The following is a 26,545-nucleotide window of genomic DNA, read 5'->3' on the forward strand; positions in this document are numbered from 1 at the left end:
TTTACACTAAAAGTTGTTTAGAGTTTCCCAGAGCTCATAGCTCATGTCACATCCAAAGAGGAGGTCTCCCTGTGTCACATCCAAAGAGGAGGTCTCCCTTTGTACCTGAAGTACCTGAACCAGTAGGCGTCCCTGGAAATCACCTATAAAATTGATTTCCAGGCAAAATGCAGGGCAGTGACTGCTTTTTGTAAAAACATTCTGCTGTTTTGGTCATGGTCTTGCTGCCAAACTCCTACCCCCTTTACACAGTAGCTAAAAGTTAAAAACCCCAAAACCACCCTAGGAACATGAATGCAATTCTCTCATGTAGAAGAGAGGTGCTGAGGCTTCTTATAAATTGAATTGATTTTGACGGAAATGTGATCAGAAACACTGAGAGCATGTTTGCATCAACTGTATAAATTGAGGGTGTTTAGCATGCAGCTGCCAAGTGTGACATTCACCTGTGGCTCATAACCAGCCGCCCTACAGAGCTGCTGGGGATACGGCTGCTCAGTCAAACGCTCTTGTTCAGAGCTCCTCCTGGAGGTGTGTGGTTGCAATTTTTCTTCCAAAACCAGCACAGATGTGAACATGGCTCCCTAGTCTAGCAGTGAGGCAGATTGGTGATGGCTTGTGGCAGGGGTAGGCCTGTCTGGAGAGTGATCTTGTAGGCTGCCGTTAGGCATAGCCCCAGAACAGCAGCTGGAGGGAGGCAGACTGCCTAATGCATACAGTGGGGTACTGCCAGAGAAACTGTTTCCTAGGCTGCCTAGTAACTAGTTACATAGAAAGACTTTATATTAGTAACCAAAACTAGTTATTTACCAAGAGCTATTTGTAGGGATGCTTGTAGCATTTCAGCCATGCCCTCACAGATGGCTTCTTGATGCCTCATTCAGGCTAACTCATCTTCCTCCGAACTCATAGCAGCAACCTCTGGAAAGACAATTTCACATATGGTATGTGTTTATCTTGTGTAAAGGGTGTTCCAGGCTCCAGCCAGTGTCCATCTCCATGTTACGGAAAAGGAAATTCTGGGACACACCTCAGGCTCTACAGTTCATCCACATTTTGGTGCACTTGAGAGCTTTAGGCATTTGCAGACACCCATCTACAGTACTTACACAACATTAACAAGAACATGTCTCTCCTTTGATGCTGTGCTGGGGAAGATGAATCCTAGGCCCTTTTTGTTTTTGAGGTAACAGCTGAAGAGTGGCCATGTATTGGTCCTTAATGCTCAGAGCTTGTTTTGCTTTTCTTCAATGTACTGTTAGCACTCAATAAATAATAAATAACTGCTATGTTGGTGTGTCTTTAATGAGCTGAGCATATAGTCCCAATGTGCAGTAGCTGTGCATGCACTTCTCCACATGCAGTATTAATGGTTATATTATGTAACCATATAATGGAGTGTCAAGGAGTCTCTGGGACTCTTGCCTGAGCAAGGATTTGAATGGAATATGAACAGCAGTGTTTGGCCCTGGTTGCATACAAGTAAATTGATCAACAGCAGAGCCACCATCTTCTATTTGCTTGATAATTAAGTTCAGCCTTTAACAATCTGAGAGAGATTTCAAGAACATAGGTCATACTGCTTGCTTATGAAGCATTTTCTTGTTCATTGCTTTGGATAAACACAAGCTCAATGGAGGTAAGCACTGCTGTGTTTGATAGCACCAAAAACTGGGCTAAAAATGCCCAGAGTAACAGGGTCCCAGCTGAAAAGCTCCTAGCTCCCAGGGAGACCCCAGCTGGTGCAAGCACAAGTCTCCCTGAGCAGAGCAACAGCTCTATTTCCACATTTCTACTGACTGACTCAGAAGGGGAGAGAGGCACAGTGTCACACTCCCTGAGCTACCTTCAGGAGGGGAGGAAAGCGTCAAAGATGCTCAGTGCATTGCTGGGAGCCAGGCTGCACACACACATAGCAGAGTTTGTTTTTCCGATATTGCTTGGAAGCATCTGCTTTCTGTTTTTAGTGTGCTGCCTCCTGGACTGTTCAGCCCCAAGCCCTGGATAAAATATGCACATGCACAGCCAGGGCATGGGAGGGAGAAAGAGAAGAGTCAGCTGCAGCTTACTAAAGCATCAGAGGAAGAAAGGGAATCAAAGGTGGATTTGGGAGGCCATGGAAGAGAGAGAGAAGGAGATGCAAGATGTTGGAAGATGTGCTACATGAGAGAAGCTGAATGAGGAAAAGCGAGTATGTGCAAAAGATAAACTGGAGGGGGAATGCAGGGAGACCGGAAGGAGAGAACATAAAAAAGGAGTGAATAGTGAGACAGAAATGAAGAACAGTGAGGGGCACAGCTGAGAAAAACAGAAGAAGGCTAAAGAACTATTTCAGTATCTTTTAGAAAGAGCTTAGCGAGAAATTTTTAAAACTAGAGTTTTAAAAATTAAATAATCAAAGCAATAGTATGGTAGGGGTTTTTTTAAGGAAGAAGAGAGCAATCTAGAGGGGCTGCTCAGCATTTAAAAGTTTTCTAATTCTTGAAGATACTAACTCCTCTGGAGATGTTAGTCAATTTACTATTCCAGTCATGGGCTGATTCCTAGGATCATTACATCCACAGTGCACTGTTTTCTGCTCTTATTTTCCTATGGCAGAGATTAGTAGTGCAGGTTTTTCTTCCAGGTGGTTATTGCTTTTTGGGGTGGTTTTATTTTTAAGAACAGATCTTAACTTTCTGGCAAGGTACTAGGAAAGTTTCTGTAGCTGTGGTGCTGAGAATAAATATTCCATGGATTCTACCAGGAGCCTACTGTACTGGGATTGCAAGACACAACTTCACAGCTTGGTAGTTCCTTCTAGGCCTGTGTTCCCATGCTTCTGTAGAAGCCTGGTAGATTAAAATTTTAGTTTTGAAAACTTTTAAGCCTTCAACTAATGCCCCGTCAGCAAAGCTCTCTAGTATGATCTTAAAGAACATGCTCAAGTTTCTTTGAAGTCAATAGAATTAGAAAAGCTCTGCTGAAAAGAGTTAAAGGATTTGTTTTGTTGAAGTATGCAGGGATATAATTAAAACAATTTTAAGTACAAATCTTTGTATAGATACTGTTATTTGGAACAAAAATGGCTGGAATCAGTTTAGCAAAATAATAAACTGTAAATTAACTTGAAGCTTTTTCATACTGGAATAAAGGACCACACGAGAACAGTCCTCTTTCCTGTTGTAATTCTCACCATTCCTTATTTTGGTACAAATCTGTGTTTTAAGCAGGTCTTTTATAGTTTGCTGTGGGCACATTATTCTAAGCAATGCTAGTTTCTTCCAGACGGACATAATAAACTTTTTTCCTTCACAGGTGAACATGATTTCAAACAGCAGGCGTCAGTCTCAGAGAAGCTACATGACATTGCCATGCTTCACATTAGTTGAGGTAAGAAAATACTGTAGATATGTTGCTAAGTTATTGGGTGTATTTTTAAAAAAAATGCTCTCAGCACCAACATATTTATATTTTACCAACATATTTATGTTTATCTCAACATGGACTGCTATCTGCTAGTTGGCAATCACTTATGGCAGCTGTGAATAAAATTTCTGTCCCCATACTGTATTTTTTTCCCCAGTTCTTTCATGAGAGGGAATGAAGGGGGGTCCCTATGACTGCAGTTTTATTTTAAGCGGATGTGATGTTCTGAAGTGCCAGAATCCAGGAGAGTGAAGTACCTGTGAGCTGAACCTATATAGCTATTGGTGGATAAATCTTGGTAATAATACTCCATCAGTCTAGAATTCTTTTTGTTCATCAATCTTAAACCACCTTACATTTGAGAGTAAATATCATTATTTTAATTTTAAAGATAAGGAGCAGTGGAACAGAAAGTTACTTTAGTTGTTCAAGGTCGTTCAGTGTGTCAGGCACGGGAGACATTTTGGAATAATGCATAATGAGTAACTTAAGTACCATGTAAACCAGTTTGCGTTTCTTTTCCTTTTATTACTGAGACTGTTCTTACTGAGACACTATAAACAATTCTTTTTCTTTACTCTGATGCTTGTAGATCACGCTTATAGCAGAACTGACCCCAGTTATGTCTGCCCTGCAGTGGAGCTGGAGCTGCAGCACAGCATAGATCTGTTTGGCTCTATTTGATCTGACTTTAAGGTGGCTTGCTTCAGCCCCACCATAAGCTCAGCAGAACTTGTCACCTGCAGGGATTTTGGAGTGCCTGGCTGTTGTGGCTATATTCTCACTGTTAACCTAATTATGCTAAAGCTAGCTTAGCCAGGGTTAGATCCAGAGTTTTATGGATAAGAATGCTGCACAGCTATAGCTCTGTGTGTGGCCAGGGGCACGCTCATTGTACTTGAGTGTGTGAGGCTGGCAGATACAGCCCCTTAGTCCCTGTAGTAAATCTTCTGCTAGCATTTAGGTGTAAGTACACTACATTGCAGTCACACAAGGCCTGTGGTGTGGAAATGTCCCATTTCTGGCTAGGTACAAGCTCACTTCTAGAGAATGGACCAAAATATATTGTAACAAATATATTAATATATATCAATATATATCTTGTGGAACCCAGTAAAATATTGGTGTGAAGGAGAATGTAACTTCTTCATAGGGCAGGTTTTATACTGGTAACTCAGTTTAGGGTAGTTGTGCCCATTTGTATCGGCAGAGGTTTTGTTCCCATTTCTCTTAAGGCATTTCTACATCCCAAGCATCTGGATCACATATGAAATTCAGGCACCATTTTGCTTATCTTTTAATGCATGCTAATTATAATGAAAAATCCTGATGGTTCATCCAGAGTTGCCAGCTGATTTGGTACGAGGGAGCCTGAGGGAGACGATTAAGCTGCATTTTGAGCACAATGTTTCCTGACTTACTTGTGCTCGTTGGTATCATTGGATTCTGTGGACTGCAGATCAAAGTAGAACATCTTCGGCTCAGGCTGAGGGAGAGTGGGGGATTTGCATTCAATTTTCTGCTCAACCACAGACTTCATGCACCGTTTTGAACATGTCTCTTGGGCCTTACTGCAGAGGCAATTGGGCATTGTTATGCATGGATTTTAGGCAATCTGTTTGGTAGCAGTTGTTCTGGGGTTTTCAGTGGTGCATAATATTGTACTTCAGAAGTAAAAGTTGAGGAGCATTAAGATTCCCCTGTGGCTCTAGTTCCTATCTAGACTCTCTGTATCTTGGTACCCATCTCCTTACCTCACACTGGTACTGGGAAACCAGTGCTTTGGTTGCTGTAGGATGCTTATACCCTTCCGTGATACATTTAGAGACGTCTGATAAATGGAGAGTGGGGTATGTCATAAATTGAGTGAGAATATAGCAACATGCCGAAGAAAAGTTTTTGTGGTGTAAACATTATGACTTAAGTGACCTTTCCTGAAGCAATTTTCATCCTCCATGGAGTCTTTCTTCTTTGCCTTTTAAATTACAGTGTTTTTTTAATCAGCACATTCTGGAAGTTGCTTCCATGTGGATAGAAAATTGCTTCATTGTCTGGCATTATTTCTGTCACATCATTTCAGCTAGTTTTGTAATGTGGCAATTTATGTTCACTGTTTTCAAGTAATGTTTGTGATCCACTGTGACACAAATCACTGCAGATCCATTGGCTTTTCTTGCTTGTGCTATGTCACGCTGAGACAGCATCAAGATGCATGACCTCTGTATCATCAAATCTAATGGCATTAGGCGATCCAAAATTCTGATGATGTCATGATAATATTATATAAGTTTGTGTTGTAGAAGTCATTAGGGAGACGGTACAGAGCAGCTAGAGCTGTAGATGGGGATCAGGAGACATGATTTCTATTCCTGATTGTTGGAGGGAATCACTTAGCCTTATTCAACTTCTGGCTTTTTATTTGTAAAATCTGAATAACAATTCTACACCCACATTTGATAAGATACATAGACAGAATACAACAGATATGTTGTAGCAGTACTGTATTCTATAATCACTTGTTATTATCATTGCTTTCCAGGATCACAAGGTGATCCAAATGTTGTAACAGCTGTAATTCTTTTTTTAAAGCAACTGAATAAGAGAAGTATGCAATAGTTGAGCAGCTGGGTTTAGGTATTTGGGTGATGAAAAGGTCTGTGAGCTTTCTCAGCCTTCCTTTAAAAGCCTTATTGTATGTTCCTCACTTCTCTAGCAGAAGAAATTAGTCCACTCATATACATAAAAGACATAATAAGGCAACAGTTGTGCTTACACTTATACTGCAGCTGGTGGGCAAAAGAAAGTGTCAGGGAAGGGTTCAAGTATCTGCAGCCATACAGCCACAAAACCAGGTTCTCTATACTGATAAAAGGGAATAGAAGTCATGAGGTGCCAGTGGCAGTAGTGGTGACTGTCATTTGATGGTGATTGCCTGTAGAGACCTGGCGTGTCTGCAAAAATTACAGGACTGGGCTATCTGTCAGAGAAACTGTTTGTTACTGCAGAGGCACAGTAGTAACTAAGTGGCTGTATGTGGCTTTGCCAGACTGTATTTCAAGAGTTTATTTTGCATGGGGGACAGAAGAAAACTGCTTTCCTGGAAATCTGTCAGCCTTTATTGGCTCGATTATTAGAGCATTTGAGCAGACATAAACGGGATACAGGGTATGACACAGGAGTGTGTGCAAGTCCTAGCTTGCTTCTCAGAGAAGTGTGTCTGAGATGCTGTTGCTCTTCATGCCACTGATGTCCTCGCAGCACTTTCTCCTGAGCTCTACAGCAGCCAGGAAGCAGCCGGGGCTCAGCCTGGCACTCCTGGCTGGGAGGTGAGCTGGGACAGCACAGCATGGGGCAGCACAGCTAAAGCTGTATGAAGGTCCCTAAGTACCTTAGCACTGGAAGGAGATGTGAGTGTACTTGTTGGAAGTTACAGCAGGGAATAGTTACATACATGTTAGTTTCTATTTCACTCTCTTCAGAAAAATATGACTTTTCCATGACTAGCCTGCAGGTCAGGAGCAAAAGAAAAAGTGGAGATCAGAGTGATTTACATTAGGGGAATGCTAAGAGTAGTTTCTCTCTTGCAACAAGGCAGAATAAGGTTTTCTTAGAGCTTGCTCCCAAGCATAGGCTCAGCTCTTGCTAAGCAATGATGTTACATCAGGAGATAATTTATTTGATAGATCTAGTTTCTGTGCTCTTGGCCTTTCTAGCAATATTTAGTGGAATTTTTTTCCTAACTTATTTGTAACCTTGGGAGAGAAATTATCTGAACAGATAAGATGTGCAGAAACTTTCAGTGGTAAGAAAACCAGGGTCTCTGTAGACTTCATTTTTCTGGTGATATTAAGCTCCATTCTTCTGGTGATACTAAGCTCTATACCTTTCAAAATGTCAGCTTTTCTCTACAGAACAGTCTTGTAAGCTGCTATTGTCAATCTTTCCAAAAACCTCTGTCCTCTTCAATTCACAAATGATAGAGAATACCTACCCGGGTATTCTTGTCATCTGTTCCAGATACTTTCATTAGTCTAATTCAAAGAAATGAACCTCTTTTTATCTGTTGATCCTAGTAGATGGAACTGGGAGTTTGTATCCAACTACTCAATCTGGAGGAAACAATGTAAATTCTGTAAGGCTTTGAAAGCTCAAAAACTGAATCTGCATGGCGGTATTTGAGTGGTGCAAACATCTGTTATATGGTGTTGCTGTCAAGAGCTTCTGCTGGTTCAAGGCACCATTTATGCAGTCTCTTATACTTGGTTTTCTGTATCAGACATTGAATTCTTATGGTATTTTGCTGCACTTGTTTATTTATTGTTTTCCTGCTAGTACCTTTTCCATTAAAGAAGCATCATCTCATGTAAGCATCAGATTTTGAGATTAATCTCCTCAGAGCCATGAATATCAGAAGTTAGTTTCTCCAGCAGTACCAACTCGTGCAGCTATTATGACAGACCATAAATCTAGATTCCAAAGGCCAATTATTGTCCAAGAGTAGCATTCAATTTTCCTTTGACCTAAGTTTTCCCTACCTTGTCCGTTCTTACTCAAAATCTGATTTATTTCTGCTTTGTCTGAGATGTTTTAACTCATGTGCTGTTTAGTGAGGTACCTTTTTCTAACGTGTATGCTGAAAACAGCTGTCCAGGTAACAGCTGTGAGGCAACCTTAGCTATCTCTCTTTAATGGAAATGCTTTAGACATGGAAGTTAGCTGTCAAAAATCCCTGCTGGATTCAGTCTTAACTACCCTAAATCTAACTGTACTAATCCTGTAACTACTTAGTATCACCAGGTGAAAACTTTTGCTAATCTTGCACACTTCTGCAATTTTAGGCTTAGGCATTCTCCTATTAAAAGCGTTGAATGGTACTATTTAAACAATCTATTTTATCTGTTTTTTCTGGTTTTCTTTTTTTCCACTTGTGCATATAAATATATTCACTGGAATCTCTAGAGAAGGTATAATTCTTGCACCTGGTATTAACTTTTAGAAAGTACTAAACTTACCTCTTTTGAATGCAGGAATTAGAATGTTCCTAAATCTGGCAGTGGGCAGATCCTTTAATATATGTACCTGTGATTGAGAATATTGATTTCTATGTAGTCCAGATACTTCAGAGTTACATTCATCAACCACCTATTTTTTGTGAAAAATTTACGTTAATGTGCAAGAGACTTCTGACTTCTTAGCATAGAGCTCTGAACTGTGCTTAACTATGCTGATAGGCTTTGTCCTTTTTTAGTTTCTGTTGGGGATATATTTTGTAACAATAAAGCTATGGCTTTTTTTCATGCTTCTCAGGAGATCCTAGCTGACATTTATCTCTGCCTTGGTTATGCACTCTGCAGAGTTCTTTATGCAATTTATTCTCCATTGAATTGTGAGCTTTCTCATAGCTGAGAATCAAGATGACTCAGACAATTTACAGCTGATTCAACAGTAGGAGGTCAATCTTAGTTTCTCCTCTACCCTTTGGGTTCTAAGGATTTATTTTCTGCCTAAGAAGGACATTATTTATAATCTCTCTCTTGTGTAATTTTCTCAGCCTACCATTTTCTTCTCTTTTTTTCTGTATCCAGTATCTAAGTAGCTTGTCAACAGTCCTAAAAATTGTCCAGTAAGGCATTTAGCATAGGATGCAGAAATTAGTTGCATGTGAGTGACTGAACTGCAGTTGCATGAATTTGTGGTGATACTGGAAAGCCAACAAGGAGGTAAATAAAAAGCATTTCACATCTCCCACCAAAATAGCCAGCCTTCAAAATCTCAACTTATCAAACAATCTTTATTTTAATTTACAACTCTCAAAATATATTTTCTCTTTAAATCTAGAATTTTTTTTTTTTTTTTTTTTTTTTTTTTTTTTTTTTTGCAATGGACCTTTAAGATATTGCACCGAAGTGAAACTGATACTGCACTGAAGTGAAGATATGTATACTGGAGTCTGCTCTTAGGTGAATAGAGTTAGAGTGTGGTTTCTGCTTCTACCAAGTATATTTTTTGGTGTTCATTTATTTGTGTATTTATTCCCATTCCAAGACTTGTAATCCCCTTTAGGTACAGAGTAAGATGCTTGATAAAAACTTTTTTCTTCAATGTGAAATGAAACAGCACATGAACAGGGAAGTGCAATATTAAAACGTCATGCAGATTTGCTTCTAATAATACTGTTATGTATTGTTGATCTCTTCTCCATGGTTTAGCTCTTAAGACTCTGTATAACCACTTGAATGCAAAATGTAGGTCCTGAAAGGAATTACAGAAAGTATAAAGGTAATGATAGCAGTTCTACCACAATAATAGTAACAACAAAACCAAGAATAATTTAAAAATATATTCAGATGGGTTTTCTTAATTATGTTGTAAGAAAATGAAAACTGTTTTAAAGCAATGTAGTGCTTTAAATAACAAAGATAAATGCAAAATAATAGGACAGGATCAAATATGCACAGTCTTTGATGGAATTGAAGATATACAGAGATAATAGGAAAAATAAAATAAATAAATAAATTGTTGCTTAAAACCCTACTCCATAGTTTTGAGTGACTTTAGCTGTCCTTGGCTTGCTGCTTGGTGGAAAGCTGTTCCTTCAATTACAAGTACCCCATTGACTCATTTTGACTTAGGGAAAAAATATTTTTGACTGTCCTGCGTATTTCTTGGAGCATCTGAACTGGGGGAGATTGTTTTTTTCTAATCTTGCATCCCATTAACTACTGCTGGCTTATGACTTCAGATACAAATACAATCCTAACACATGGCAGAAAGGAGTTGCTTTAGGGAAATACATGAGCTTTGAACTAGGAAGTGAATTGCTTAGACAGTCTTTGTCATTAAATTTATCCAGGATGTTACAGAGATCATTTTACAGAGCAATTGCTATGACTGACTGTCCCCTAACTCCATTCCAAAAACAGAAAAAGAAATTATTGTTCGTTTTAAAATCTTGCTGAATTTGATATATCAATCATTTGACAAAGAGCATGGAGGGATATACATCTCTAGAAACTGTGTGTGAGTCTCCCATTCCAACAGATTCTTCTCTTCATTTGTGAAAATAGAAAAGTTTACCTGCTCAGAATCTGAGCCTTGTGAATGTTGTTCCCATATATTGATTAGCCTACATTTACTGCACTGTTCATTTAAATAGCTTTGGGATATAAATTACCTTACATGAAAGTAATTCTTCCACAGTTCTTTTCAGCTGCAAATTTCTGTAATTAATTTTAGTAACACTTTACAATGAAAAATATATGTGCCACAATACGTACCTGTTCCATCATTGCTAGACAGGAATAGTCCACTGTTAGAAACAGTCCCCAGCGGGGCTCTGCCTATCTGTGTAGTATTTTACTTTCAAGAACAGCAACACATTTTATTTGACAATACGCTGGAAAGTTAAACTTCCAACCATATCTAACAGGATGACAAACATTCAGAGAGAAGAGGATTTCAACACTAATCGTTCACTGAGAGCAATACAACCGAGAGAGAAAGAACAGACGCTGATGAAAAGCACTAATTGTGCTAATGAAACTTTTAAATGTCTTCTACTGACAAGGCAAGCATTGGAAAGCTGCTGCTTCTTTGAAATGGATAAAGCATAGTAATTCAATAAATGTTCTTTATTTGTAATGTAATCTTCCCAAGCAATTTCTGAGCTTAGCTCTCATAAACCAGTAACACCCTAGTAAGCAATTTCACTGTAGCAGATAGTTGTTTAAGGACTTGCGTCATAAAGAACCAGATGCAAGTAAACATCCTGCATGTAAGGGTTGTGTCAGTCACCTCAGGCCTTGCAGAAATGAGCCACCTCCCCCTCTTTGTTCATCTTCACCTACTGGTACTGAACATAATTGTAGTTGCCAATAACATGAAGCAGGTACTGTTTCTCTTGCTTTTCATAATGCCTGATTTACTTGTAAGAAATAGATCAAAGCACAAGGAGGCAGGAACAGAAGATGCCAAGGACAGCAGGATCCGAGGGAGCTATAATCTGAGGCAAACTAATCCATGACTGAATTTTTTCTGGAATTGCCTTGAAGTCTGAAGAGGTTTCCAGAATTTTTGCTCTTCTCTCTGATGCAATGACTTTTCCAGCCCTGACCATGAGAAATGCAGGGAGAAAAAAATTCCTGGCATTCAGTGAATGTGTTGTGGTTTACCTCTCCTGCTGGCTATCCAAGAAGAAGGGAGGGCATCATGAGTTCTGTACCTATTGGATGTGAACAAGGAGTTGAATTCTCTGTGGGATATTTTTAGTATGCTTAGGGATATTTTTAGACAGTGGAAGTCTTTTCTAAGAACTTGTATAGCATAACTATCCCAATTGGTTTATAAGCTTTATTACTCTGTATTTCTTTAAAACACCCACACTGGTGATATTTTTCTTGAAAACTGAAATGAAAAGATTATGTAGAAGTATCTATTCATTACATAAAACTAGTAAGACACAGCTACTGGTGCAGGATTAAATCGCTGTGTATCAACAGCAATGAAAATTTCTCCTTCCAAGTTTTTTTTCTATCTTTGGGGAAGATTATATGACAAAATCTGCTCTGTGTCCCCGTTTTCATTACCCTTGTTTCTGGAGTTGCTAGTTGCAACATTATTGTAAGACAGTTGAGATACTAAGTAGAGAGTGCATGATTAAAACCTGTGTGGGTAATATGCATGTTTTAGAGTCATACATAATACACCATACACGGTTTTCCTAAACTTATTGTTGACTTTGGCTGTGTAACTAATGCCAAGGTTAGCTGGGACAAATCTGATATTGTTCCCATTTCTGTGGGAGGACTTTTTTTTTTGCTAACTGAAATTCTAAATGTTCCTAATGGAGTTAAACACTGGACATTAGGATACCTAATAAGCCAAATAATTTGCTTAAATCCAATTTGGATACTGTCCTAGTTACTGTAGAAGCAGTATCCCGCATGCTGGATATTGGTGTTGCTGTATGAAGAAAAAGTTAATGCCATAAAAATTATGTGTCCTAAGATGGTTGTATCTTTTTAGCAGCTGCCCACTCCATTTCCCAAAGCTTAGTTTTTGTGCCATCTTAGTGAGAATCTGATTCTGCAGCACTTATGTTCTGTACTCAGATCTCCTACTGATTTTAATTTCTCTAAATCAGCAGAATTCTTATGGGGGGGAAAGACCAAACACTAATAATATTTTAATGTCTCTTTATTTCTGAGGTAGTTATGCTTCATATTTACAGCTTTACCACACAGCAGTCAGTTCAAAGTAAATGAGCCTTATATGCTTCTAAGAATGATAGTTTCTGGCAATGTGAAGAGTGTAAAAACTGCATGATGCTTTAAGGCCATAAGAGTGAAGTCACTAGGCGGTCATAAGAGAAAAGAGATACTGATCTTAGTTCTGGCAGGTATCAATTAATCCTCTCCCAAAATGAATCCTGAAGGTATTTTATATTCCTTGATTCTGTCCCAGTGATATGTCCTTCTTACCCCTCTACCACCTGCCAGGCCTACAAAGAGCCAGGCTGCCTATGCATAATCAAGCTCCCTTCATATTTTCCTGCTGTCATGCCACGGTACTAGCTGCCCGTGTGAGCTGTTGAGCTGCTACGTTTTAATCCTTTTGCTCTGGCAGGAGCCTACAGAATCCCCCACTTACTGCATTTTCCCACAGAAACCTGTAATTTCAACTTCTGATGTTCTTGCCAACTTTGTAAATGTACCCTTGCACAAATCTCTCTCTCCCCACTTTTCCTTCTTTAATCATTTTTTCCCCACACGATCACTTGCCACTTCTTTCTTTTAGTACAGTCAGTTGTCTGGAGTTAAGCTGGCTAGCTGGATGAGTAAGGCATTGAATGAGTAAGGATTTCCAAAAGCAGTGATCAAAGTAAAGAGTTGTGTATGAACCAAACAAGCATATATTTTGTTACATAATAATTTGACAGTGTCCCCTATTATATCAGTGATATTCATATCTAATCTAATAAATCTCTTACCCTTTAGCCTAACAATTTGTTAAACAGAGAGTATTTTTAAATAAGAAGCAATCTCAAGCAAGTTAATTTAGCAGAGAGCTTGAAAGCTTTGGTTATTAATAATTTATGGTACCAATGATAGTAAGTTACCACAAAGGATTTCAAAAGCTGGTTTATTTATTATTTTATTATTACCCTGGCTCTTTACCTTTCCAGCTGCTCCTTGCAGTTCAGAATTCACTTCTCAAAGCAGCAAAGGCTGTTGCTATGTCTCTCAGAAGTGACTTTTCTACTGTTTGTTTCCTTCCTTGCTGCCTTCCTGAGTCTCCTGCTAATGCTTGACAGTATACTTTTTGCCTGGAAGGTAATGATGATGAGAAATGATGACCAAGTCAAAGGGGTAGCCTCTCAGATTATTTTTTTAAGGACCAATCCTGTAACAGGTTTTATGTAGTACCTTATTGGAGCATATACTTATATATGTGTAGGACTGTCCTTTTAGAAAGGGGAAAATTAAGAGATATCTTTGTTGCTACCAGTGCAAGTAAGTGGATGGGCAGTTTCACTTTGTACCAATTCACCAATTTAGAGGAAATATGATTTTATTTTTAGATATGAATTACAATAATCAAGTGAATTACAATAATTGCAGTGAATCATCATTAGAATGCATTGTAAGCATTAAGACTAAAACCTGCAAATCTCTGGGTTGGAGTAAATCAGAAGTAATTCACAGAATCACAGAAAAATTTCGGCTTGAGGGGACTCCTGTTGGTCCTGTAATCCACCCCTGTGTTCAGAGCACGGTTGACTTCAATTTTAGGTCAGGTTCCTCAGAGCCTTGCCAGTGAAGTTTTGAATATCTCCAAGGATGGAGATACCTTGATAGGAGGAAAGTATCTGAATGGTGATGGATGGAAATGGGTGCTTCCTGCAATGATTGTTTTGTAGGAATCCAGTCATTTGGAGAAATGCATTTACTAACTTCAGTGTGAGCAGGCCTAATGCCTTAAACAAAGGTTGTCTTTTTAGTCCTGCTCTGGGCTTAGCCTTGTAGTCAGAAGGGGTAGTGTAAAGGTGATATTCTGCAGAAGGTGGGGGCTTCTCAAAGTGCAGAGGCATCTGTCCTGCAGCGGGCATGAAAAACGTGGCTTTGTGAAACAAACCAGTGTAGGAAATTTCTGTGAGTTGTGTCGTCACTGGCCTGGTGATGGTGTCATTCACAGCAGTATCACAGGGCTGTACAAATGCTTTGTGTCTTTGTAGCTGACTACTTTTTGTCACTAGACTGTAAGTTTTCCTCTTTCTTAAGTTTTGTGTCTTCGCTGCATGCTCATGAACAAACTGAAAAAGAGAGGGCATTTTTCAGACAAAGGATGTGTGTGAAAACATCAATATAACATGTATGTCTTGGTGTTGAATAGAAATGTGTGATACCCGTGTTTCTTGTGGCTCTGTGGAGCGTGAATGCTGAGGGCTACACCAGGGTGCAGAAGAGCTGGGTTCTGGGTGATGAGTATTGTGAATTGGACTTTAAATATTTTTAATATTTAAAATTCTCAAACTAATCTAAGAAAATAATCAGATCTATTTCTAGCTTTCTTGAACAATTACTTGGTAGCAATTAATAGTGTCTGTAATTCTATTCGGTAAATTCTATGGAATTTTTTTTTCCTTTTTCTCCACTGAACCACTGGCTAAAGGTATCCTGAACTTGCTCTTTCTATGCTTTTCATCTTGAGTATATGAAGTAATGGATAATATCCAACTTGGGAATGGGATTTCAGGTGTAATGCTAATGAGAAATGTCTGGTATCATTTGTAAAAACATAAGTAGTTCTACTGCACAACTGTGTGTGAGCTTACCCAGCAGAAACTGTTACAGAGGATGTATTGGACTCCTGCCAGAATGAGCTGCATACATTAAATGATAACCAGAGCTGGAAGTATGCAGTGATTATGGTGCATAATTTATGATATTAGCCTATCTGTCTTTTCCTTTTGAGAGAAAGTTAGTAAGTGGGTTAATTTAATCTTATGTACAGACTTGTGCTTGAAAGTATCTTTGGAGTCTTGTGTACCTTACCTATTCATGATACAATTGCTAAGGGTCAAGCTTGGTTATGGAAAGAGATAACTCTGCAAGTTTTACTATGCAGTTGCCCCTGAATTGAGGAATCCTCAGTCTTGGAAGGAAGATCTCACAATTCCATACAGAGTCCCATGCCAAAGTGACAGTCTAATTTCTTTTACACACTTTTGGATGGTTTTACTGTTCCTCTCCCCAGTGTCTCAGAATATTTTATTCCCCAGTCGTGGAATTAGCAAAAGATAATGATGGCAAGCATGCAGAGCTAAAAATTAGCCACACTTCTTTTAAGTGTAATATTTAAAAATGAGAGGGTGGATTCATCCAGGTAGAGGCCAGGCTATAAAACATCAACCCTGCAAGCAGACAGGGTGTGATTTTTCACACAAGTTTTCCTGCAAATGAACAAGGTCTCCTTCAGTTAAAACAGAAGGCTATCACCATCTCTCTGGTAACTTCAGCTGTTGCTCACAAATCTTTGAGCAATATGTTTACAGTATGTGTACAAGCACTGGGGATTGCTAGAGTCCAGTTCCTTTAGGCAGCTAAGCTGTGGGTGACAGCACAAGCAACCACAGAAAAGTGGCTGGATGTGCTGGCCATTTCCTTCCTTCATACTTCTGTGTTTTCATATTGATGAAAGTTTCATACTGACAACGTAGAATCTTGAGGAGTGGGCAAATATTTACTTTAAGCGAATACCCTTAATGGCTGTACAGAATATTTAGCTGATAAATTGTATTAATTAGTCTATTTGTAATAAAAAAGGTACAAAAGAGAAGGCAAATTACAACACAGCAAACTGCCATATTCAAATGAGTGAAATTAATTCAGTAATATGTAAAGGGAGTTTTAGGGTTGGTCTGTAAAACCTTCAGGCATTGTACAAATGTCTGAACTAATTTTGGATTATGTACAAAATCGACTGTTACAGATACATACAGTGTACTACACAGGGCAGGTCCGTGTGATTTTTTTTTTTTTTTCCATTTGACTACTGCACCATGAAGAGGCTAGTGCTCTGCTTATGTCAGCTACTGTTCAGTAATCTGTAGCATCAATCTTCCAAGGTATTGCTGATTATCTCATTATCTCATCAAAAGAAATGATAAGAATTATGATATTCTGGGTGAATGAGAAGAGGAAGTTTATTCCAAAATCCTGAGGTTACTCGTATGATTTTTATCAAGCCAATTATGCCAAAGATAGCCAAGTTTACAGTCAGTTTGTACAACATTGCAGTTACCGAAAATGTGTCTACCAATAAAGGTAACTTCATAGCTGTGGTAATAATTTTCTAAGTGGTAGGCTTTTTCCTAAGTTTATCTTAGGTAAGATTAAATAATCATTGTTAGAGCTTTCAAATATCAGTGTTTCATTTCATTTCACATTGACAAAACTGTTCTGTATTTTTTTATTTTGACAGTGTAGTGGTAGATATGCTAATACAGGCTTTAGTTTTCAAGATGTACAGGCCTTAGTTACATGGTGTCCCTCTGGCATCCCATATTTCTGTTCTAACCTATGAAGAACTTGCATGCAATGATACTTCTTAATTTGAAGTTAGCAAGCAGTTTTAAGAAGATTAATTATCTTATTGATGTAAACACTGACTAGGCAACTAATGTGCTGTGACTGCTACTCATTATATCAAACTCAATCATTTCATTGTTGCCTTGTCCTCCTCCTCATTTGTTTCATCTCCATCTGCTCACTCTCTCATATACTTGCACTGCATTGTATGAGGTGTCCAAGCTTACTGGGGCAAAATATTGTCTTCTATGGAAATAGGGTCTGGCTCTACATAATACTGCAATACAAATGCAATATTAATGCTTATGCTGCTACTAATTTGACTTTTTTCTCCCTGTGTGACTCTTGAAAAGTATAATTTCTATTTTGGAGCTAGTTTAGCTATGTGGAAGTGAAAGTTAAGAGTAAAATTGCTCACATCTCACTAGAGCCCTTTAAAAGAAGGGTGCTAGTCTAAGCTAGTCATCAAAGCTTGTTTCATTATTTTTGCAAGTGGTATCATCAGAGGCTGGTATTTCTTAGGATGGAATGAATGACATTTTTGGAGGATGATTCATCCTGCCCTAATGTAGTAGAGCTTAGTCACCTACTGGAGTTGTCTCTCTCTGCGAACTACATATTAAGACCATATGAAAAGCTTAGATTTGGTGCCTAACTTGTTCGAATCATACTGCAAGTGTTCTGGGCAAGCCCCCATTTCTGATTCTGTGCTGTGCTCCAACTGCTAGAAAATTATTTTTCTCTTGCACTATGATGGTCCTACAAGCATAAATGTTAGCAGTAAAAGCCCTGGGCTTTAGGAATTAAATCACTGCATATCATTAAACAATTTAATTAAAAAATTAAAATGTCCTTTTAGTTATCCCTTAACAATATCTGTTATTAAGTACAGAGGAAAAGACCATTGTATATTAGCAGAGTAAAGCTTGTATCAAATAACTAAGTATTATACAATATTCTTCTAAAGTTTGTATGCAAGTAAATCTCTCTCCCGCTGTTTGCCACATTAGGGAGCTTTTCCTAATTTTCTTCCTGGATAAAGCCAGGAGGTCCCTAAACATTTTAGTTCATTCTGTCTCTTCCCTGCTGCTGTGCCGTCAACACAGATGCAGTATTCCCTTCAGAAAGGGCTGCTTTAGTGTAGTAGTATGGAGATGTAACAGGGAAACAGCCATGGGGTTGCCAGCTACTGTCACCCTGATAAAGCATGAAAGACGTAAACAGAAAGGTAAAAACAGTGGGATGATTTGATATCAGTTCTTATTTTTCTTCCCATTGAGAAGGCTTTGTTGGGTTGGCTTTGTTTCTTTGCTGCCTTTTGCCATAGCAATGTTTTATAACTAGGAAATACTACAAAAAGTGGTGATGTAAGCACATGAAAGGTTACTGAATTTGGTTTGGAATTGGAAATACCTCCCTATAATAAAGGTCATGATTTCAAAGTCTTGCAAAACAGTGCAGCTAAGGTTTCTCTTTGTCTGCCTTGCTCTACATTGTGTCTCTTGAGCTGATATTTCACTTAAAATTAGGTAGCAAATGAAAAGAACAAGATAAATCTATGAGGACTATCTGGGAAATTCCTGCTCTGAGATCAGCCACACTATTCCCAAGAAAGTTAGTTTCAAAAACAGTCTGTCTGTCATCTGAGTTTCAACTGGCAATTTTACCAATAGCCTTCTGAAAGAAAAATTGTTGGTTCTGGGTTTTTCTCTGCCATTCTGCTGTTACTGCATATCATTGATATAAGTCAGCACGGAATACTGTGATTGCAGAGTATATTTAGCTGGCTGCATTAGTCACTGAGGATTGTGTTCCTGTGCTTCTATTTGTTTGATTTAATACATGTTTGCATATTCAACTGTGCAGCCAATAAACATAATGTTCATTATAATAAAAACTATAGCTCTGGTTTTACTTGATCAGCTAACCGCATATTCATGAAGGCAAGCCACTGGTGTGCAGGCCATGCTTATAAAGTACATCTGCAACAATGGGAATTTGTTTACGAGTATTAAAAGTGATATTGGGTATTACTGTCTTTCTGCTTCTGTAATATTCTAAACATCTTGCGGAGCTTGGGCCTGCCTTACCTATGATTTCCTAAACATTTCTACCCTTCATTATTATACCAAATAGTCTACACAGTGCAACAGTCAACTATGAAGAGAACAGCAGCAAGCATCAAGTGCATGTATGTTTTTCAACTGGTGCAAGTCAGACAGAAGCTAATCCAGATTTTAACTGAACTTTATCAGCTTCAAGAAACCAAGCCTTTCAGACTTGTTCCAAGGAAAAAAAAAAAATCTTCAAAATGGGAGAAGAGGAAGAAGGGGCTGAGAAAGGATGACAGTGCCAGAGCAGGCCTTACGTGTATAACAATAAATACACATTTCATCATTATTTTCAGAAAGTCATAAGTTTACAGAGCTTTCAAAGAAAAAATCATTGAAATTTTTATATACCTTCTGCTTTAAAGTTTTTTGGCATCTGGTCATCTACTCTGTAGTTGAGCCACTTGCTATTCAATAAGGTGACCTGACTACTTTTCTCACCTAATGATCTTTACTCTAAAAACTGGAGGTTGGAGAAAGGGAATAATTAATTCCCTTAATTCCTCAGTGAAGCATCAAGTTGACAATCAATCAATTTGCCTATGTAGCACCATTTTTTTGAATGAAAAACAGAGGCTGACATTTTTTTGTTTTAGTTTTTTTCATCAGTGACCTGAGTTGACTCAGATCACTCTGAGCTGACTCTGAGTTGACTGCCAATGGAGCTGCCTTTAAAACTCCTCTTTGACTTAAATTCTGTGTTCTCTGGTTTGTAACTCTATTAAATGGCCAGTCCACCAGTAGTATTTGAAGCATGGGCACTAGATTGAGCCAAATAATACAAGTGAATATTGTATCTAATAGATTTATTCTGGCCTCTCACACACCATGTTTTTAAATGATTGGAAGCTACATATTAAAGCCTAAATAGTGCACTGTTGTAGAGTAAGAGAAAAGCATAAAGACAAACTCTCTTCATTGTAATGCCCCTTAACAATTCCTTTAATAGTTTTATGTTTCATTTAATAGCAGCCAATATATACTTGCTAGCATTTGTGTATCAGCAGCAAAGACTGAGCACTCAGGATACAGATGCATTCCTGTACCACCAGAAATGTAATTAATTTTGTTTAGCCGTAATGAGAGAAGGCCAAGGGCATTTCTTACTATTGTTTACATCTACCTCATGGTGGGGCGTAGAGAAGGGAGAGTCAGATTCTTCTCTCCAGGTTCCCAGTGACAGGAGGAGAGGCAGCAGGCCCAGAATGGAACACAGAAAATTCTATCTTAATGTCAGGAAGAAATATTTTACATGTCAGTGGCACAGGTTGTCTAGAGTGGTTGTGGAAACTCCATCCTTCAAGATACTTGACAGTTGACTGGACCAGGCAACCTAATCTAATGAGACCTGTGTTGAGCAGGCGGTTGAACTATGTGCCCTGTAGAGATTCTTTCCAAAATCTATGATCCAAAATCCTTCAGAGATTTTGATAGTAGCTTCAAAAAAGTTTTGTAAAACCAGGACTTTTTATGTCCTCTAGTTCCTCTATGTAATAGCTCCATTGGTATATCCGTAAAAAGAAGTTGGCTTGTAATAGCAAAATACAGGAGTATTTTATTAGCTGGTTACTGGAAGAAGGTTGATTTCCCTCAGTGCCAATTTTTGAAAGAAATATGCCACCAGTGTTTCTCTGGGGCATCCACTCAGATAGAGTTGAAGAGCTGAGTCTAGTGCTCATTGCAGTCCTGCTATTGACTTTGGTCTTCAGATCAGGCCTTATATTCTAATGATGGGGGTATTTGTATGCAGTGTGCAGGATGAAATTAAGATTTTTATGTGTATGGTAATGGATATTGGACTGTGCTGAGGAAATGGGGAAAATAAACTCTGTGCTGGGCGGAATTCACCACAAGATGTCTCATGTCTCACTATGTATTTTTCACAATGGTAGGGAGCTATCCAGCTAAGTCTGGTGAGTGCAATGCGAATGACATGATTTAGATTCTTCTGGGGAGTATGTTAAGAACACATAAAAATAGACTGGATGTGGAATCCAGGCATGAAGAGTGTTCTTCAAGGGCTGATTAAAAATAAACACACAGAGACTAACATCACTGAATATGAACAAAAATCTCCAGAAAGGGGAGGAAAACGAACAGTTAAAGCCAAAGTACAACACTAGAAGAATGATTACACACTATAAAACAGGGCAATCAAATCTAGTTTATTTCTAACAGCCTTTACTAAATAAGCCAAGTGGAATCTTTTAAGGCTAATGTGCCCCTTTAAAGACTGTTACCCGGCCATGTAGTGTTTTGGGGTGGGGCAGAGTACCTTTAAGTAACTTTTTATCTGTTGGCTTTGGGAGTCCGGAGGAGAGCCTGCACACGGGTGAATCTGTACAAGCATTGGGCACAGTCATCTATTCTTAAGTGTGCGTGCTATGTATGTGGAACTCTTTTCTGTCCATATAAGTATGATTTCTCCCAGCACTGGAGCAGACTCTCCTCTAGTCTGGGGCGTTACTTGGGCGAGGATAGCTTCGTGTCCAGCTGCCCATTGTCTTTATAGCTGTCAAGCGAAAGCTTTAAACGTTAACGGCTCTAATAGCTATCCATTGATATATATTGAGGCCTTTGCCGCCCCGGCAAATAGCGGCGATCCGTTTGCCTGCCCGGGCACGTCCTAGCTGTGGCTGCTGGCGGTGTCAGGGCCGCCGCCGGGCCCGCAGCGCCGAGCGCTTCCCGGCGGCTCCAGGACGCGGCGCGACGGAGCGGCGGGCAGCCCCGGGAGCTCCCCTGCCTGCGCACGCCCGTCACGCAGGTGTGCGTGTGTCGGGGTAGAGAGGGGGACCCGCGGTACCCCCCACCTCCTGCGGGGCGGGAGGAAGACGGGGAGGGGTCACTTGCTAACCACGGTCGCGGGGCCGTGCCGTGAGAGCCGTCCCGGGGCCGGGGAACTTTTAGACCGGCCTCCGCCGCCGGTGCAGAGCCTCCCCCCCGCCCGGGCCGGGGTCCGGCGCGGCTGCTGCTCTCCGGGCGGGGCGGGGCGGGGCGGGGCGAAGCCGCCCCCTCCCGCCGCCGCGCTCCGCCCGCCCAGCTGCACGAGCCGGCGCCCGCGCTGGAGCCGGTGCCGGAGCGGCGGGCCGGGCCCCCGCCTGCCCTGCCCTGCCCTGCCCTGCCCTGCCCGCGCTCCCCGCCCCGCGGGCCTGACCGCGCTGCTGGCCGCCGGGCCGCCTCCGTCCGCGGTGGATGCTGGCGGGGAGCGGGCGGAGCGAGCCGCCGGGGAGGGGGGCTGCCGCGGCCGCCGGAGCCCACGTACATGCGAGTGCCCTCTCCGCTCACCAGCATGCTTTACTTCCAGATGGTGATCATGGCAGGGACCGTGATGCTGGCTTATTATTTCGAGTACACGGACACCTTCGCGGTCAACGTGCAAGGCTTCTTCTGCTACGAGGGCGCGTACCGAAAGCCCTACCCGGGCCCGGAGGACCGCAGCGCCGTGCCCCCGGTGCTCCTCTACTCGCTGACCGCAGGCGTGCCCGTCCTGGTGGTAAGCAGGGACCGCCCGCGCCCCCACTCTGGCAACTTGTTGGGCTGGACCGGGCCGGGCCTCGCCGCGGACCCCGGCCGGTGCGGCGCCGCCGGCGGGGCGGCTCTGGGGGCTGGCCCGGGCCGGGCCGGCCGGGCGGGGAGCCTCCGTGCTCTCGGCACTGCGGGGCTGCAGCCCGGCCCCGGCGGGCCTCGGCGGGCAGCGCTGCCGGGCCCGGCCCTTGGCCCAGCCGCTGCCCGCCCCGCGCCTCTGAAGTTTATTTTTAGCACTGATTTATGTAACTGCCAGTGCCTGTATCGCCAGCCCCGTTCGACTCCTTTTGGTAAAAATAATCTTATTTTTCGAAACGTGTCGGTTGCAGGTAGACGGGCTACCTGAGGGAAACCCGCTTCTTAGCAACCACTTACTAATATTTCGCTCAGTACTAATTAGACCCCCCCCCCCCTCAGGTTTTGGATTTTTTTTTTTTTTTTGAAAGTAAACTGGTATGTGCAAGGAACAGGGAGCAGTTCTGCTTAATTTAGTTGTCTCCGTATATCATGGTTACTGATGTGTGTGCAAACTAAACCTGTGTGTCTCTAATTGAATATGATCTTCTGTCAATCAGGTTTAAATATGTGTATCTAAAATGAGATTTATTTAATTGATTTTCTTTGGGGTTTTGGGAAAACAGCTAAGAGGGAAAAGCAGTGAGATGTCTTCCCCTGAAGTTGTTGAATGTACTACTTGTGTTGTCAGATAACAAGGGCATTAGCATCATTTAATAATCCCTGACCATACTGTGGAGCAAAGACTGAGAGGGAATGAGATGGGAGTATTTAACCATCGAGGATGGATTATGTATAGACTCACCAGGTGCATGCATGGTTACACATACAGAAGCTCCTTGTAAAGAGTTTATTTTAATCAGCTGTAAGCATTAGAATAAAAAAAAAATTACAGTAAGAAGAGGCCGCTTAAGATAGTAATTACTAGTTTCACAGATTAATTCCTTTTCAGGAAAATATAAAAAACAGAGAAGAGAAAGCTTCATCAAGGTAGTGGTAGGGACTTCATATGGTAGTCCCAGACACGATTCCCTTCTGCATTGTAGCACCATGAGGTCTCAGATGGTATCTGACATAAAACCTCATGGTCAGGCTCATCCTTAGTATTTGAGACTTTGTTCTTTTTTTCTAGGGGTTGAGCTACATCATTTGGCAAAACATGTTATGTAGCCTTTTGGTTTAATTTTCTGTTTTATTTTAACATCAAGTAGATGACCATTTTATTTACCTGTTTGTTTGCTCTTTTGAACCCCAAATGCTGTTGAGATTTTCAAGTGTTGGATTTTTTTTGTTGATGATGTTTTTCTGTTGTTTGCATGTGATGTTTGTTTTGCTTTTAATTCTATTTCTTTTGTTTGGCTCAGGAAGTTATAAAGATTATGTCAGATATTCATGATGAGCATCTCTTTTTCCTAATATGTGTCAGCAAAATGGATTGGTAGTTTCCATTCATTTCCTGGGTGCTAGATGATTACATCAGAGAAATCACCACGACATTTTGGGTTGGCTGTCTTGTAATTAGCCTTGCTAAAAAGCTAATAATAGAATTTAATGATATTTAACTGTGCTTCCTCTCCCAGTCACCAGTCTCTCGGGCAAATGACGTGCATTGGGAGGTCAGGGCATGGAAAAACCACATTGCAGGTGCCTGTGTTATGCTTTTTTTTTTTTTTTTAAATCTTTATTTTATTTTATTAAATGGTGAATTCAGCCCCTGGGAATCTCATTGCTTTAACAGCATTAAGTCTAATCATTAACATTATTAAATAGAGGCAACATTTTTCAGGCTTCAGACAGAATTCTGTTCTGATTCTCCTTGGATAATTCTCCTGGACTTAGTGTTTACACGGGATGGGTCTTTACTCAGTTGTGCAGGATGTGGACATTGCCTTTGCCTGTTCTTTTCATTGAAAGAAGTGGTGAAGGTAATATTTCTTCACCAAAGCAACCTGTATGCTTTTAGCAGTAGCTGAACTTCCTTCCCAAGATTCAGAGATTAATTAGATTCTCTTCTATTTCATTTGTTTCTCATCCATGACAGTTTGAACATAGATGTTCGGTGTAATTTTTGGTTTTTTTCTGTAAATGAAATATAAAAATTAATCATGTAACAAAGCCGTATTTCTGCCTGTAAAGTTACAAATGTAGACCAGTGAAGGAAATGGATTTCTATGGATGAAATTGTACTTTTTTTTTTTTTTTTTTTCCCAAAATCACTAGCATTATGGAGTATAGTTATTACATACTAAGATTTGTGAGAGTTTTAAACAAAAAATTCTTTTTTTCTTTTTCTTTCTGTTAGTTTGTTGTGTTGGGTTAATGCTGTTTCTGGAGTTTTGAGATAGAGCAACAGAGTCTCTACCTTGGTGTTCAGTGTAACTGGTTTTTTTGGTTTTCAGGGATGGGGCTTGTTGAATTGGAACCATAGAGTGCTTCAAGGTAACCTAGGTTCTCTGAATGTGACTCAATCAATGGCTCTATTGCATTGAGTTTTGATGAAGTTGCTCTAAAATCAGAGAATAAATGAGTTTTTCCAGTGACTTTCCTCTTTCCACACACCTGCTATTAAAAAACTGAAAAAGTAAAGTACCAGTAGCTGGATCTGTCTTGATGAGCATCTCATCAGCAATAGGTCTTTTGCTGCTGTGAGGCTGTCACATGGCTGCTTATCCAAAACTCCTGTGCCGCATCAGAGCTGCGATAGCAGATGTGAGTGTCAAGCCATGTGGCAGAGCTGAGTGTCTGGTCACAGGGCAGCAATGAGCATGTGCTGAGACATAAATAATGAGCTGTGTCATTTGACAGGGATGTACCTGTGAGCACTATGTTAATCCTGGAAACTTTCAGGTTAGTCTTTAAAATGCTACTTCCTGCTAATACATTCCTGCAGCCCTAGTACAGCATTGCTGCCACACTTTCATTCCTGAGTCCATCTGCTTCCCCATCCCATCAGCCCCCATGCCATCCAAGGATAGATGCAGCTGGCTGTCAGGTCACAGATCCTCAGGAGTCTGATCTGGGAAATGAAGTCCTGGGACAGAATCAGAGACTGCTTGCTCTACTGTAATGCTTGACTTGCAGATGCTCTGGTATGGGAAGGGGAAACTGTGACTGGAGGAAAGGTGTTTTGTACTCTGCACTTGGAACTTACTGGGTTTGTATGGGTTTGTATATCTACAGTCTTTGATCAAGTATTTACAAAGTATTAACCAAGTATTTGGTCAGCCCTGAAGCGGTCAGGCAGTTGGACTAGATGATCGTTGTAGGTCCCTTCCAACTGAACTATTCTATTCTACAATATCTTCCAGGTCATGTAGGAGCTAGTAAGAAGTCAAATTGTTGTGCTGTTCAGTTCAAAAGTAATCAATTTATTGTCTGCTAATAGACATATCTGCCTGAAGTCCCTGCAACGTCAGAGTTGCCCAGAGAGGTTGTGGATGCCCTGTCCCTGGAAGCATTCAAGGCCAGGTTGCGTGCAGCTTTGAGCAACCTCATCTAGTGGAAGGTGTCCCCCCCCATGGCAGGGGGCTGGAACTAGATGATATTTAAGGTCCCTTCCAACCCAAACCATTCTATGATTCATAGGTATAACAGCAATTGTAGTAAACCTGTAGAGGAATCCAGCAGCCGTTCTGTAGGTTGAGACGAGCTTCTTCCTTTCCCTTTTTCCAGTTGGTTTCCCAGCTTTTATGCAGGTTCCATGGAAGGAAGCAGGTTACATTACAACATTGGTTTTCTGCTTTCTATGGATTATCTCTAAAGGGTGTATGCACTGTTTCTTATCTGCTAAATCTGTAGTTTATGAGTTCTTCCACTGGAGAATATTGAGGGCCCAAATGCTTGGGTTTGTTTTGCTTTTAAAAAAAGGCTGAAAACAACTGCAGCTTAACATATAAC

General features: G+C 40.5%; 1 protein-coding gene across 3 annotated transcripts in view; it reads left to right on the forward strand.

The window, feature by feature from the left end:
- Positions 1 to 22,144: 22,144 nt before the first annotated feature.
- PLPPR5 (phospholipid phosphatase related 5) overlaps positions 22,145 to 26,545 on the forward strand; it is a 91,703-nt gene continuing 87,302 nt past the window's right edge. The window contains exon 1 of one of the 3 annotated variants that reach the window (XM_041128091.1): positions 22,145 to 22,601. In XM_041128091.1, the coding sequence (XP_040984025.1) occupies positions 22,371 to 22,601 (231 nt within the window). In that variant the 5' untranslated portion in view covers positions 22,145 to 22,370. The remainder of the gene's footprint in view (positions 22,602 to 26,545) is intronic. The other 2 variants (XM_030033829.1, XM_030033830.2) reach the window with 2 other exon arrangements.

Source organism: Aquila chrysaetos, chromosome 12, assembly GCF_900496995.4.
Source record: "Aquila chrysaetos chrysaetos chromosome 12, bAquChr1.4, whole genome shotgun sequence".
In the NCBI taxonomy this organism is placed as follows: Eukaryota; Metazoa; Chordata; class Aves; order Accipitriformes; family Accipitridae; genus Aquila; species Aquila chrysaetos.